At 37.6% G+C, this 14,876-nt stretch overlaps 1 protein-coding gene across 2 annotated transcripts in view; it reads right to left on the minus strand.

Annotated features, from left to right (window-relative positions):
• The window catches only part of PPEF1 (protein phosphatase with EF-hand domain 1), a 151,802-nt gene that overhangs the window by 91,706 nt on the left and 45,220 nt on the right, over positions 1-14,876 (minus strand). For both annotated transcript variants that reach the window (XM_043996780.1, XM_043996781.1), the window contains exon 5: positions 4,934-5,097. In XM_043996780.1, the coding sequence (XP_043852715.1) occupies positions 4,934-5,097 (164 nt within the window). The remainder of the gene's footprint in view (positions 1-4,933; positions 5,098-14,876) is intronic.

Below are 14,876 nucleotides of genomic sequence, written 5' to 3' on the forward strand. Positions count from 1 at the left end.
ATCAGATCAGTAAATAGGAAAAGAAGGAGCAAATCTTCAATGGTACTGAATTTTAAAATAATAAGAAAAAGAGCTGGCATTTCTATATAGCCCCTAGTAGGCACTGTGTTAAGCACTTCATAAATGACTTCCTTTGATCTTCACAAAAACCCTTGGGAAGTAGGTGCCATTGTTATCTCCACTTTACAAAAGATGAAACTATATAGTACAATAGAGTTTAAGTGACTTGCCTGAAGTCACACAGCTAACAATAATAATAACAATAACAATAAAAACAACTACTATAATTTATATAGTGCTTACTATTGTGCCCAGTACTGTGCTAAGCACTTTTATAATAATTATCTCATTTGGTCATCATGACAATGCTAGGAGGCAGGTGTTATTACTATCCCCAGTTTACTGCTGAGAAAACTGAAGTAAATAGAGGTGAAATGACTTGCCCAGGGTCACACAACTAGTTAGTGTCTGTAGTCACATTTGAACTCAGGTCTTCCTGATTCCAGGCCCATTTCACCACCTAGCTTTTCTTGTTTCAAAAACTATTATAGAAATCACTTCAGTATAAAAGTCCAGGAACTCAGAATGTACACTAGAATACAAAATACCTTCAAGAAGATCAAATAAAATACCATGAACTGTGGCCTTATTTTCATCACGTAATTACACATTCTCTTATTTTTCTGAATACAAGTGTGTCCTGCCTATAAGAAATGTGCTATCAGTAAATCTGAAATTATGAGAACAGAAAGAGATCAAAGGAGGAGGAGCAGCAGGGTTTCAGAAATCAAAGTCAGTCCATAGGGAGAAACAAAAGACTTAGATGAGTAATGATTTTTTTTTGTCTTTGAGTATCTTGCTTTTTGAGTCTTTGAGTCTTGCTATTTCAAAAGGGATTAAACTCCTTCAGTTTGAGCCAAGGAGGCAAAACCAGGAATAACAGCTAGAACACGCAAGGAGGAAACATAAAGAAAAACTTTCAAATAATTGGAGCTGTCCATCAGTGGAATGGGTTACCTTCACAAGGTACTAAGTTTTCTGTCACTGAAAATCTTCAAATGGAAGCTGATGACTACTTCTCAGAACTGTCATAGAAAGGATCCATGATTCAGGCAGAGGCTATTCTAAATGGCCTCTGAGGTCCCTTTTGATTCTACAAGTATATGAATAAATTGAGAAACTGATTCTTTGAGGATCACTTGATCTCTCTGCAGAAGGTCAGTACTACCATTCTAGGAAGCTGCTTTAGATATAATCTATAGCTACCATAGAAGGCTTACAAAAGTGTACCAAATAAGAAGGACAAGCCCAAGCTAGAACAAAAATCCTTAGTTAAATCTTACTAAAACTATCCAAACCAAGCAAAAATAATAATAAATCCATTATTAAGAAAGAAAAATAGTGAGCAAACAATTATAAGGCACTCAACTCTAAATAACTTCTGGGGAGACACTAAATTGGATCCATTTAGCCTATAAACTAGGGAAATGTGTATTAGAAGCATGACATAATGGATGGAGATCTCATGCCTCTCACTGCTCACCTGATTCACTGGGTGACCTTGGGCAAGAACTTCTCAGTACCACAACCCTCCTCCTCCCCCAAAACTTGAGCTAAAACTGTTCATTGCAGATTTGCTGATCTGAAGAGGTCGAGAGTTATTTCTTCATTTAAGAGTTCCCTACATCAACGAAATCACAGCTGGAACAAAATAATACCTATTTAAAAGTGAATATATATTACCAATAAAGTCCAACAACAACAGATAGAAAGAGGAATTCCATTTAAGATAACTGTGGCCAATAGAAAATACTTGGGGGTCTACCTGCCAAGACAAACCCAGGAACTGTATGACCAGAACTACAAAACACTTTTCACGAAAATAAAGTCAGATCTAGACAATTGGAAAAAATATTAATTGCTCATGGGTAGGCAGAGCCAATATAATAAAAATGACAATCCTAAGTTTATAGTGCTATACGAATCAAACTATCAAAAATTTTATAGATCTGGAAAAAATAATAACAAAATTCATCTGGAAAAACAAAAGTTCAAGGATATAAAGGGCATCCATGGAAAAAAATTATGAAAGAAGGTGGTCTAGGGGCAGCTAGATGGCGCAGTAGATAGAGCACCAGCCCTGGAGTCAGGAGTACCTGAGTTCAAATCCAGCCTCAGACACTTAACACTTACTAGCCATGTGACCCTGGGCAAGTCACTTAACCCCAATTGCCTCACTAAAAAAAAGAAAGAAAGAAAAGAAAGAAAGAAGGCAGTCTAGCAGTACCAGATCTAAAATTGTATTATAAACCAGTAATTATCAAAACAAACTGGTAGTGGCTAAGAAATAGAGAGGTCTATCAATGGAATAGAATAGGAACAAATCACACTATGGTAAATTACTAAAGTAATCTAGTATATTATAAACCCCAAAATCCAAGCTTTTGGAACAGAAACTCATTATTTGACAAAAACTGCTAGGGAAATTGGAAAACAGTATGGCAGACACTAGTTATAGACCAACATCTTACACTGTATACTAAAATAAGGTCAAAATGGGTACATGATTTACACATAAAGAATGATGCCATAAGCAAATTAAGAAAGCATGGAATCGTTTATCTATCAGATTCATGGGCAGAAGAAAAATTTAGGACCAAAGAAGATATAGATAGAGAGTAAAACAAAATGTAAAATAAATCATTTTGATTATATAAAATTTAAAAGATTTTGCACAAACAAAACTAATGTAACCAAGATTACAAGGGAAGCAGAAAACTGGGAAAGAATTTTTGAAACAAATATCTCTGATAAAGGCCTCATTTCTCAATTATAGAGAGAACTGAGTCAAATTTATAAAAATACAAGTCATTTCCCAACTGATAAGTGGTCAAAGGATCTCAACAGGCAGTTTTCAGACAAAGAAATCAAAGCTATCTATAATCATATGAAAAAATGCTCTAGATCACTATTGATCAGAGAAATGAAAATTAAAACAACCCTGAGGTATCACCTCACACCTATAAGAGTGGCAAATATAACAAAAAAGGGAAATGTTGGATTTTGGAGGGGATGTGGGAAAGCTGGGACACTAATCTACTGTTGGTGGAGTTGTGAAAAGATCTAACCATTCTGGAGAACAATTTGGAACTATACCCAAAGAGCTATAGAACTGTGCATACCCTTTGATCTAGCAATACCATTGCTAAGCTTATATCCCAAAGACATCCAAAAAAAGAGAAAAGGATCTATTTGCATAAAAATATTTATAGCAGCTCTTTTTGTGGTGACTAAGAACTGGAAATCAAAGGAATGCCCATCAATTGGGGAATGGCTAAACAAGCTATGGCATTATGATGGTGATGGAATATTATTGTGCTATAAGAAATGATAAGCAGGATGACTTCAGAAAGGTCTGGAAAGACTTTATGAACTGATGTATAGTGAAGTGAGCAGAACCAAGAGAACATTGTGCACAGAGACAGTATTACTGTTCAATGAAGAACTATGAATGACTTAACTATTCTTAACGATACAATGATCCAAGACAATCCCAAAGGACTATTGATGAAATATACTATCCACCTTCAAAAAAAGAATTGATGTTGATGGAATACAAACTGAAACATGCTATTTTTCACTTTCTTTCATTTTTTCTTTTATTCAAGTTTTCTTGTACAAAATGATGTATGTGGTAATGTTTTACATAATTGTACATGTATAACCCATATCTGATTGCTTACCACCTAGGCGGGGAAAGCAAGGAGGGATAAAATTGAAACTCAAAACTATAAATAAAAATGTTTATTACTTTTTTTAAAAAGTGAATATTCAGGGGCGGCTAGGTGGCGCAGTGGATAAAGCACCGGCCCTGGATTCAGGAGTACCTGAGTTCAAATCCGGCCTCAGACACTTGACACTTACTAGCTGTGTGACCCTGGGCAAGTTGCTTAACCCCAATTGCCTCACTAAAAAAAAAAAAAAAAAAAGTGAATATTCAGCCCTGGATTCAGGAAGACCTGAGTTCAAATCCGGCCTCAGACACTTGACACTTACTAGCTGTGTGACCCTGGGCAAGTCACTTAACCCCAATTGCCTCACTCCAAAAAAATAAAAATAGAAATAAATAAAAAGTGAATAATAATTTAGTTAGTGAATTAGATTGGAAGGCAAATTAGAAGGCCAGGCTTTCTCACAAAGTTGATACTGCCAGACATCAATCTACAAAATCCTGTGTGTCCTGGAGTACAGCTACTCTACAGGTCTAGAAAGTGAGTTAGAAACTAATCTTTGAAATATGGTGCATAATACAGAGATACTACCATGGCTATCATGTCTCCACAGCATAGGAGCTGCCTACCAATGGGCCAGCATGCCTCAGAAACTCAGAATGGTCTTTTAGAGTTGCATGTCTTCAGAGAGCAAGTGTGATGCAAGCAGAAGATGGAACTGAAGTCAAGAGATCTGGCTTAGAGTTCCCACATTCCCAATTACTGACTCAATAAATTACTTAATCTTTCTTTTTTCTCATCTGCAAAATGAGGGTAGTAGCTATACTTCTACAACTTTACCTCCATGACTCTGAAATGTCCAATTGTTTGGAAGGGTGTTTTATAAAGTGTAGAACAGAGGTAAGCTATTTCATCATCATCATTACTTTAACAAGTCTTGGGTTGAGAAAAATAACATTCCTAAAAACATTTTCAACACTGTCAAAATGCACAGGTGAGGGGGGCAGCTAGATGACGCAGTGGTTAAAGCACCGGCCCTGGATTCAGGAGTACCTGAGTTCAAATCCGGCCTCAGACACTTGACACTTACTAGCTGTGTGACCGTGGGCAAGTCACTTAAACCCCATTGCCTAAAAAAAAAAAAAAATGCACAGGTGATATACATGTGTTTGAATCACTATAGCTTCAATATCTCTACTTGCCTGTTTTTCCTTGAAAGCATCAACAAGAAGTATGACATCAGCAAAAGTGAGAGGGAATTTTAGCCGAGGACCATAATAATTGTCCGGTACTTCTATCATACGTATAACAGTTTCTGGCTCCGATTTTCGCTCCATTGTATTGCCAAAAATCTGAGGCAGATTTTCTGAAAAGGGAAAAATAATTTAGAAAGTTAAAAAAAAGTAACTGTCAAAACACAAGACTGTTCTCCTATAGAAGCATTGTGGTGAGATTTCTGAATGAACAAAATGACCATGTTCAAATCCCAATAAGACAGACAATCAGTCAATAAGTATTAAGTGCCAACTATGTGCCAAACAAGGAGCTAAGTGCTGGGGGCAAAGAATGAAACAATCTCCACTCACAATGGACTTATATTTTAATGAGATAACAAGTACATTTAAATTACATGCAGCATAAATATAAAATTAAGAAATACAATGATATGGGGGTAGCTAGGTGGTGCAGTAGATAAAGCACTGGCCCTGGATTCAGGAGGACCTGAGTTCAAATCCGACCTCAGACACTTGACACTTACTGTGTGACCCTGGGAAAATCACTTAATCCTCATTGCCCACCAAAAAAAAAAAAAAGAAAGAAAGAAAAAAGGAAAAAAAAGAGAAATAGAATGATATGCAAAGTAGTTGAATACAAGATAATTTAGGATGAATAGTTGGGAAGATCAGGAAAGGTTTTACATGGCAGATGGCACCTGAGATATATCTTAAAGGAAAAGAAATAATCTATGAGGCAAGAGAAATAAAGAGAGGATGCGTTCCAGGTGGAGGAAGTGGACAGTTGAAAGTCACAGAGATGGGAGCCATAGTTCCATGTCGGAGGAACAGGGAGAAAAGTCAGTTTGACTGGATTGCCAAATGTAGGAGAGAGTAATATCCAATAAGTTTGGTAAGATTGGCTGGGACCAAATTGGGAAAGGCTTTAAAAGTTGAAAAGAAGAGGTTTTGTGTGTGTGTGTGTGTGTGTGTGTGTGTGTGTGTGTGTGTGTGTGTGTGTGGGTGGGGAGGGAGGGAGATAAATCTAAAATTGAAAAGCTCGTTTAAACAAAAGTTGAGAACTATCTTTACATGTAACAGGAAAAAATACTTTATTAATTTAAAAAAAAAGCTCTTTAAGTCATAGGCTGGAGCTTGCAACATTTAGCTGAGACATCAGACTTTAGCTCAGGTTAGTAATGGAAAACATTTAACAAAGTATTTGTACTATCCTGGTTTAAAAAAAAAAGAAGGCTCCTGATGCCCCCAGTTATTAGTGTTGCACCATTCCCACCCCCAGTTCTTTTATATTTATTTTATATGTATTATTTCTGAGTCAGCATGGCATAGTGAATAGAGAGTGGGTCTCAGAGTTAAGAATATGTAGATTTAGGGGGCAGCTAGGTGGCACAGGGGATAAAGCACCAGCCCTGGATTCAGGAGGACCTGAGTTCAAATGTGACCTCAGACACTTGACACTTACTAGTTGTGTGACCCTGGGCAACTCATTTAACTCTCATTGCCCCACCCCCCAAAAATATATTTAGGTTCAAAATCCTCTCCTCTGAGACATACTGGTGGTATCATTCTGGGTAAGTCACTTTACTTCTCAATGGCCCAAATCTGTCAGCCTGTAGCAGAAATTTTCCATTGGGTATTTCCTATATCAAAGAAATCATGACTCTCAACTAGAGAGAGAGAGAGAGAGAGAGAGAGATTTTGTTTTTCTTCTTTCCAAGTAGAATCAATCAAAGCTCTTGAGGTTAGGAATTATTTCATTTTTTATTTTATATCTCCAGAGCCTAGCACATTGTCAGGCACATTGTTGTTGTTCTAGTTTTTTGTCATTTTTCAGCTATGTTGAAATGTGGAAGAGAGGATAGTACAATTGGCTAGATATAGAATTAGTTATTTGTCTAGGCCCAAAAAAATAGTCATTAACATTTTGATGTACGTTTGGAAAGATGACTCAATGGAACATCCCAGAAGTGTTTGCTTGGTCTTGTACTTTGTAATCATCCTGTTGATCTCATTCTAAATTTTAACCTAGTATCCTACATTTAATTAAATAAACATTTCTCAAATGCTTGCTATGAGCAAGGCACTTTGCAGATCATCAATTTTTACAAATCATTACTGAAAGCATTACATTCAAATTATTGCTTTTATTCAGAATATAAAGAAAATACAACTGAAATATCATTTTTCTCCCTCCTAAATAGACACAATTTTGTTGTTGTTTTCATCCCAACTTTTTGTCTGCCTAGACAAAATAATATAATGTATTTTCTATATAAAAACAGGTAAATGCAAAGGCTCAGTCACTAGCTGTCACCATCGGCATTTTGGGTAAGTTTCTCCATCTCTTATATGGAGAATGAGGAAATTGGAGATTGTCTATATTCAGCAGGTGCTGGTATCTTTTCCCTTTCTTCCTCCCCTATAGCTGGCCTAGACATGAAAGAAGGAATGGTGTCTACCTGAATGAAGGCATACAATCCTGAGGAATGTTGGATTCACAGCTTCCACTTAAAAGGACTAGGTAGGGGCAGCTAGGTGGTGCAGTGGATAGAGCACCAGCCCTGGAGTCAGGAGTACCTGAGTTCAAATCCAGCCTCAGACACTTAACACTTACTAGCTGTGTGACCCTGGGCAAGTCACTTAACCCCAATTGCCTCACTTTAAAAAAAAAAAAAAGAGGACTAGGTAATCCTTAACAGAGATTCTGATAATGTTGAGTAAAGAGAATAATCCTATCAAGGTATTTAAGAAAACCCAAGTGAGAAGGAATTAAGGGGTGGTTTTGGAAGCTTTCTCTTGACGGGATAACATCCTACCCAGACATGGGAGGGAGGGGGGAAGACATCAGTGTATTAGAGGCTCCTACTCCCTTGCCAGCATTCTCAAATGTTAAACAAACTATCCTGTTGCCTTCCCAATTCATAATGCCTATAGGGAACCCAAGTGGACTGCACTGAGTTCTCAGTCAGTACTGGATGGGATAGGTGGACTTGAGTCAGTTCAGATTCTGAGGATAGGGTCTGGAAAATACCCAGCCCCCAGTCCCTGCTGTTGTTAGATTGTTCTGTTCATGTTTTATTCCATCGATTATAATAGAAATCATATATTTTGCCTTACTGAACCTGATGTACCCTGATACCACCCCTTCCCCCCACCCCGCCTACATTCCAAACCCCCAGTCCTTGTTATGGGTTAGTTATGCTGTTGCTATGATCAGGCAGGAGAAGATGTCTCCTGCTAGCGCAGACCCCACCCAGATACTACCTCCCCCTTTGCATTCCTAAGTCCTAACTCCCCCTGGTACCAACTCCTGGTACCATCTCTCCCTTCTTCCCCCTTGCCCCTCCTTACCCGGGTGGAGTGGTTTGGAGTGGTTTCATCCCTCCAGTGGTTTCAACTTTTCCCCCCAGCTCTTGGACATAACTGAGCATGCATTCATACCCTGATCACAAGCTGAACATGCATCTTGGGTGAGACAGGATTGGATGTTAGATTATAAGATCACCCTGTGCACAAGGGGACCCCCCCCCTATAAAACTTCCATAAAAACCCAACTCATGAGCCCATTACTGCACTCCTCCCTTGCATGGAGTCACCCATTCCCATGAGAATGTAATAAATCTGACTCTGCTTGACTTTGTGGTCTCCTCGAATTATTTGCATAAACTGAGGCAATTTTGTCCCAAACAGTACTAGGAGTGGCTTTTCAGAAAAAAGGACAGAAATTTAGAAATAATAGCAATAATGAGAGAGACTTGAAGACAACAATAGTAAAAGGATGCCATCTCTTCAGGTAGTTCACAAGCCTGTAATGATAGACAGGCAGCTGGTGGTACAATGGATAGATCACTAAGTCTGGTGTCAGGAAGATCTGAGTTCAAATCCAGCCTCAGATACTTACTAGCTTCATGACCCTGAATAAGTCACTTAATCTTGGTTGCCTCAGTTTCCTCAACTGTAAAATGGAGATAATAATAACACCTACCTCCTAGGGTTATTGTGAGCATCAAATGAAACTATACTTGTAAGTTACTTAGTATGGTGCCTGGCATATAATAGATTCCATATAAATGCTTGCTCTTGTTCTTCTTCTTGCTGTTATGATATTAGTTTAGGTCATGAACTCTTAACCGTTTTTATGTTATGGACTCCTTTGGCAGACTGATGAAACACATGTATCCCTTCTCTAAATCATGTTTTTAAGTGTGTAAAATAAACTATGTAAGATTACAAAGAAAGCCACTTATAATGTAAGGGTTATCAAAATATTTAAAAACAAGTTCACACACCCCAAACTAAGAAACCCAGGTTTCTGGGATAACTTCACAAGAGCGAAGGGTCTCTAGGACATAAAAGCAAGATGAATTCTCAGCTCAACCAAGGACAGAATGATCTCACCCAAGAATCTCATGCTTAGCAGTCTCAGGGAGAGTAGGTACTGGGGGCCAAGGGTCATGTCAGGGTATCGGTTTTCCTCACATATCTGTGGCTCCGGGGACTCTGGTTAGCCATAAAAAGCCCACACGTTGACTTTTCTCCTTGGCCCATCTTTCCACCTCTCACCTCCTTCCTCAGAATTCTCTCTGCCAATCAGGAGCCACATCTCCCTTCCTTTTGGTAGGATCAAAGGACTCACATTCCAGAGACTACTTAAACCCACATGGCTGGTAGGCCAAGGAAAAACTATTAATAGTTTGTCTAGATTTTGGCAAAACATTTAACAAAGTATTTGTACTATCCTGGTTTAAAAAAAAACTATGTTGAAATGTGGAAGAAAGGATAGTACAATTGGCTAGATATAGAATTAGTTATTTGTCTAGGCCCAAAAAATAGTCATTAACATTTTGATGTACGTTTGGAAAGATGCCTGAATGGAACATCCCAGGAGTGTTTGCTTGGTCTTGTACTATGTAACATTTTTATTAAGGACTCAGATAGAGCTGGATATCAAAGTCAGGGTTCAAACATATCTTGGTTGGCAGGCTAGAACACTGGACCAAATTTGCTAAGCTGAAATTTGATAGGGACAAATATGAAGTCTTATACTTGGGTTTTAAAAATAAACCTCACAAGGGGGAGAAGGGGGAGAGATTCCTTGGAAACTATTCTTCCAAAAGAGATCTGGGAATTTTAGTATATATTCTAAGTTCAGTCTGAGCTAACTGTATAATAAAACCAACCAAGAAACTCAGTGCCATTTTAGGCTATGTTGAGACCAGGACTAGGGGCAAGATAGTCTCTCTGGATTCTGCCATTATCAGACCACATTTGGAGTATTGAGTTCAGGATAACTGAGGGGCTTCCAGATCACACAATGTGAGGAACTGTATGTATCTGTCCCATCACAATCTGGCTCCAACACAGCTGATTACACCTTACTCACCCTCACATCTTGTACATGCCAGCCCAGCTGCCCTACAAGTCTAGGGCAATAAAATTAGAATTAAGTGATTTCCCAGCAGATAAGTGGTCAAAAGACATGAACAGGTAGTTTTCAAAGGGAAGAAATCCAAACTATTAAAAAAATCATATAAAAATGCTCTAAATCACCAGCAATTAGAGAAATGCAAATTAAAGCAATGTTGATGTTCTTCGTCATACCTATCACAATGGCAAAGATGACAAAAGAGGAAAATGACAAACATTGAAGGTACTGTGGGAAAACAGTACACTGGTGAAACTGTGGAGTGGTCTAGATATTCTGGAAAGCAATTGGAAAATATGCTCTTTGGAAAGTTACCAAACAACTAATACCCTTAGACCCAGTTACACATCTAGACCTATAACTCCCAAAGAAGTCAAAGAAAGTGGGGAAAGATCTCAGGTACAAAAGTAACCACAGCAGCTCTTTTTCATGGTAGCCAAGAATTGGAAACTGAGGAGGATATCATCCTAATGGGAACTGGATAAACAAATGGTGGTGTATAAATATAATGGAATAGTATTCTGTCATAAGAAATAATGAAATGCAAACAAAACAAAACAAAACAAGAAATAATGAAATGGATAATTTCAGCGGAAACTTGGAAGACCTTTATGAACTGATGCAGAGCGGTGAGCAGAACTAAGAGAACAATTTATATAATAATAATATTATAGAGAAAAACAACTCTGAAAGACTTTAAAATTCTGATCATTGCAACATAAAGTGTGAGTTCAAAAGAATGAAGATGAAACACATCACTCACCTCCTGACAGAGAGGAAAAGAACTAAAAATGTAGAAAGAGATGTGCATTTTCAGACATGGTTAATGTATGGATTTGTTTTGATAAACTATACATACACACACACACACACACACACACACACACACACATATATACATACATACAGAGAGAAAGAGAGAGAGAGAGAGAGATTTGTTTTGCTTTTTTTTTTCTTTTGTGAGGAAACAAGGGTTAAGTGACTTGCCCAGGGTCACAAAGCTAGTAAGTGTCAAATGTCTGAGGCCGGATTTGAACTCAGGTCCTCCTCAATCCAGAACCAGTGATTTATCCACTGTGCCACCTAAATGCCCCCTTGTTTTGCTTTTTCTAATTTACTCAATGGAAGACAATAGTGGGAGGGACAGATTAAAATTTTTTTTAAATCCTTATTACTAGAGAAAAGAAAGAAAAAAGAAGGCTCCTGATGCCCCCGGTTATTAGTGTTGCACCATTCCCACCCCCAGTTCTTTTATATTTATTTTATATGTATTATTTCTGAGTCAGCATGGCATAGTGAATAGAGAGTGGGTCTCAGAGTTAAGAATATGTAGATTTAGGGGGCAGCTAGGTGGCACAGGGGATAAAGCACCAGCCCTGGATTCAGGAGGACCTGAGTTCAAATGTGACCTCAGACACTTGACACTTACTAGCTGTGTGACCCTGGGCAAGTCATTTAACTCTCATTGCCCCACCCCCCAAAAATATATTTAGGTTCAAAATCCTCTCCTCTGAGACATACTGGTGGTATCATTCTGGGTAAGTCACTTTACTTCTCAATGGCCCAAATCTGTCAGCCTGTAGCAAAAATTTTCCATTGGGTATTTCCTATATCAAAGAAATCATGGCTCTCAACTAGAGAGAGAGAGAGAGAGAGAGAGAGAAAGAGAGAGAGAGAGAGAGAGAGAGAGAGAGAGAGAGAGAGAGAGAGAGAGAGAGAGAGATTTTGTTTTTCTTCTTTCCAAGTAGAATCAATCAAAGCTCTTGAGGTTAGGAATTATTTCATTTTTTATTTTATATCTCCAGATCCTAGCACATTGTCAGGCACATTGTTGTTGTTCTAGTTTTTTGTCCATTTTTTTTTTTGTGAGGCAATTGGGGTTAAGTGACTTGCCCAGGGTCACACAGCTAGTAAGTGTCAAATGTCTGAGGCTGGATTTGAACTCAGGTCCTCCTGAATCCAGGGCCGGTGCTCTATCCACTGCGCCACCTAGTTGCTCCTGTCCTTCATTTTTGAAGAAGACCCATGACATGAGGATGATGTCATGACTTGCAGTGAATTGTTTTTAAGTGAGGGAGGGTTGTGCAAGGTCATTGACCTCACTCTCTACTCCAGAGCCAACTGGGTCCAGTGACAAGATATATATCAGGATGACTGGAGATAACCCCAGATGTTTGAGGCATTTGGAGTTAAGTGATTTACCAGGGTCACATAGCTAGTAAATGTCTGAGGTGAGATTTGAAATCAGGTCCTCTTGATTCCAGGGCCAATTCTCTATGCACTCTGCCACCTAGCAGCCCCTGTCAGGCACATTGTAGGCACTTAAAATACTGGTCAAATGGAATTGCTTAGTCTAGAAAAGAGAAGACAGATGTCTTCAAGTATTTGAAGTACTGTCACATGTAAAGGGGTTCAAGTTCTTCTCTTAGACCCAAAAGAAAGAATTAGGAGCAATGAATAATAGTTGCAGAGAGGCAAATGCAGGCAAGGAAAACTTTCTCAAAATTAGAGTTATCTGCAAGTAGAATGGGTTTCAGAGATATCCATCTTCCTTCACCCCCTCCTCTATTGGAAGTCTTCCATCAAAGACTAGATTGATCAATTTGTTAGATAAGTTATAGAATCAGTTCTTATTCAGGTACAAGATGGAATAAAAATAATGCCTTTTCTGAGCTTTTGTGATAAGATATTTAAGCCTCAGTTTCCTTATCTGTAAAGTGAGAGTAATACCTACTTTGCAGGTAGAGAATAAAGATCCACAGGAAATGTGTTGACTTGCTTTGCTTGAACATATTTATTTTATTTTAATCAACATGTATCAAATAAGCAACTACTATGAGCCAGGCATTGTGCTAGGCACTAGGAACACCAATTAAACAACAATAATCATCTCTACTCACAAAGAGCTTATATTCTAATGGGAGAGACAACAAGTACATATATAGATATATGCAGAATAGATATAATGAGAATAAATACAAATAAAAGTAGTCATGTACAAGATATTTTGGGAGAATGGGTATGAGCTTTGGGAGCCGTGGCTTGAATATAGAGAGGGATTCTTTGTAATGGTGATAAAAAGGGAGGACATTCCAGAAATGCAGGATGACCAGTGCAAAGGCATGAAGATGGAACAGATAGAAGAACTCTTTGGCTTGATCACAGACTGTAGGAGTGAGAGTAAGGTCAAATGAGCCTGAAAAGATAGGTTGGGGTAGTATTCTGAAGGGCTTTAAAAGCTAAACAGAGGAACTTATATTTTATCATAGAAGCAATAGATAGTGGAGCTAAGTAGAAAACTGTTATGATCAAATCTACACTTAAGGAAAATCACTTTGGCAGCACTGTGGAGGAAGGACAGGCATGGGGAAAGACTTGAAACAGGGAGACAAATGAGGGAACTATTGCAACAATCTAGTTGAGAGATGATGAAGACTTGGACTAAGGTAGTAGCTGTGAGTGGAGAGGAATAGGATGAAAGAGAGATAGTGGAGGTAAAAACAGAAGGATATGGCAATGGATTGTCCCCAGTTAACAGTTTCCCTTCTAATTTTAGCTGCTTTGGATTTATTTGTGAAGAAAACTTTTCAATTTTACATAATCCAAATTTCCCTTTTATCTTCTCTGATTCTCTTTATCTTTTGTAAGGTTATGAAATCTTCTATTATCTATAGATCTGAAAAATAGTTTCTTCCTTGCTCCTCAAATTTATGATATAATATTTTATATATATTGCATTATACATTTGAAGCTTATCTTGGTGTATGATATACAGTGTTAAGTCTAATCCTAATTTTTGCCAGAATGCTATGAAGTTTTTCCAGTTTTTTCTTCAAATAATGTCTTTTATTCCATTAATCTGGGGACTTTGTATTTATCAAACACTAAACTACTATGTTTGTTTCTATATGGTGTATATCTATCTGTTCCTCTGATCAACCTCTTTTTTTTAATGAGTACTAAATAATTTTGATTATTACTACTGTGTAGCATAGTTAGATGTTAGCATTGTTAGGTCCCTTTCTTTCCTACTTTTTTCATTATTTCCCTTTATATTCTTGGCCTTTCTTTTCCTTCTGATTGATTATGTTATCATTTTCCAGCTCTATGAAGTATTCGTTTGGTATTTTAATTGGTATGGCACTGATTGAGTAAATTAGTTTAAGTAACATGGTCATATTTATTATATTGGTTCAGCCCATCCATGAATAATTAATATTTCTCCAATTATTGAGTTATGTCTTTATTTTCAGAAAGTGTTTTGTATATGTCTTTGTATAGTTCCTATGCATATCTTAGTAGGTAGATTCCCAAGTGTTTTTTGCATTTTGTAGTTATTTTAAATGGAAGTTCTCTTTCTTTTTCTATCTCTTCCAGTTGGATTTTGTTGATAATAAACACAAATGCGGATTTGTGTGGATTTATTTTATATTCTGAAAATTTGCTGATATTGTTTCAATTAAATTATTAATTTACTCTCTAGAG

Source organism: Dromiciops gliroides, chromosome 3 (assembly GCF_019393635.1).
Source record: "Dromiciops gliroides isolate mDroGli1 chromosome 3, mDroGli1.pri, whole genome shotgun sequence".
NCBI classification, from domain to species: Eukaryota; Metazoa; Chordata; class Mammalia; order Microbiotheria; family Microbiotheriidae; genus Dromiciops; species Dromiciops gliroides.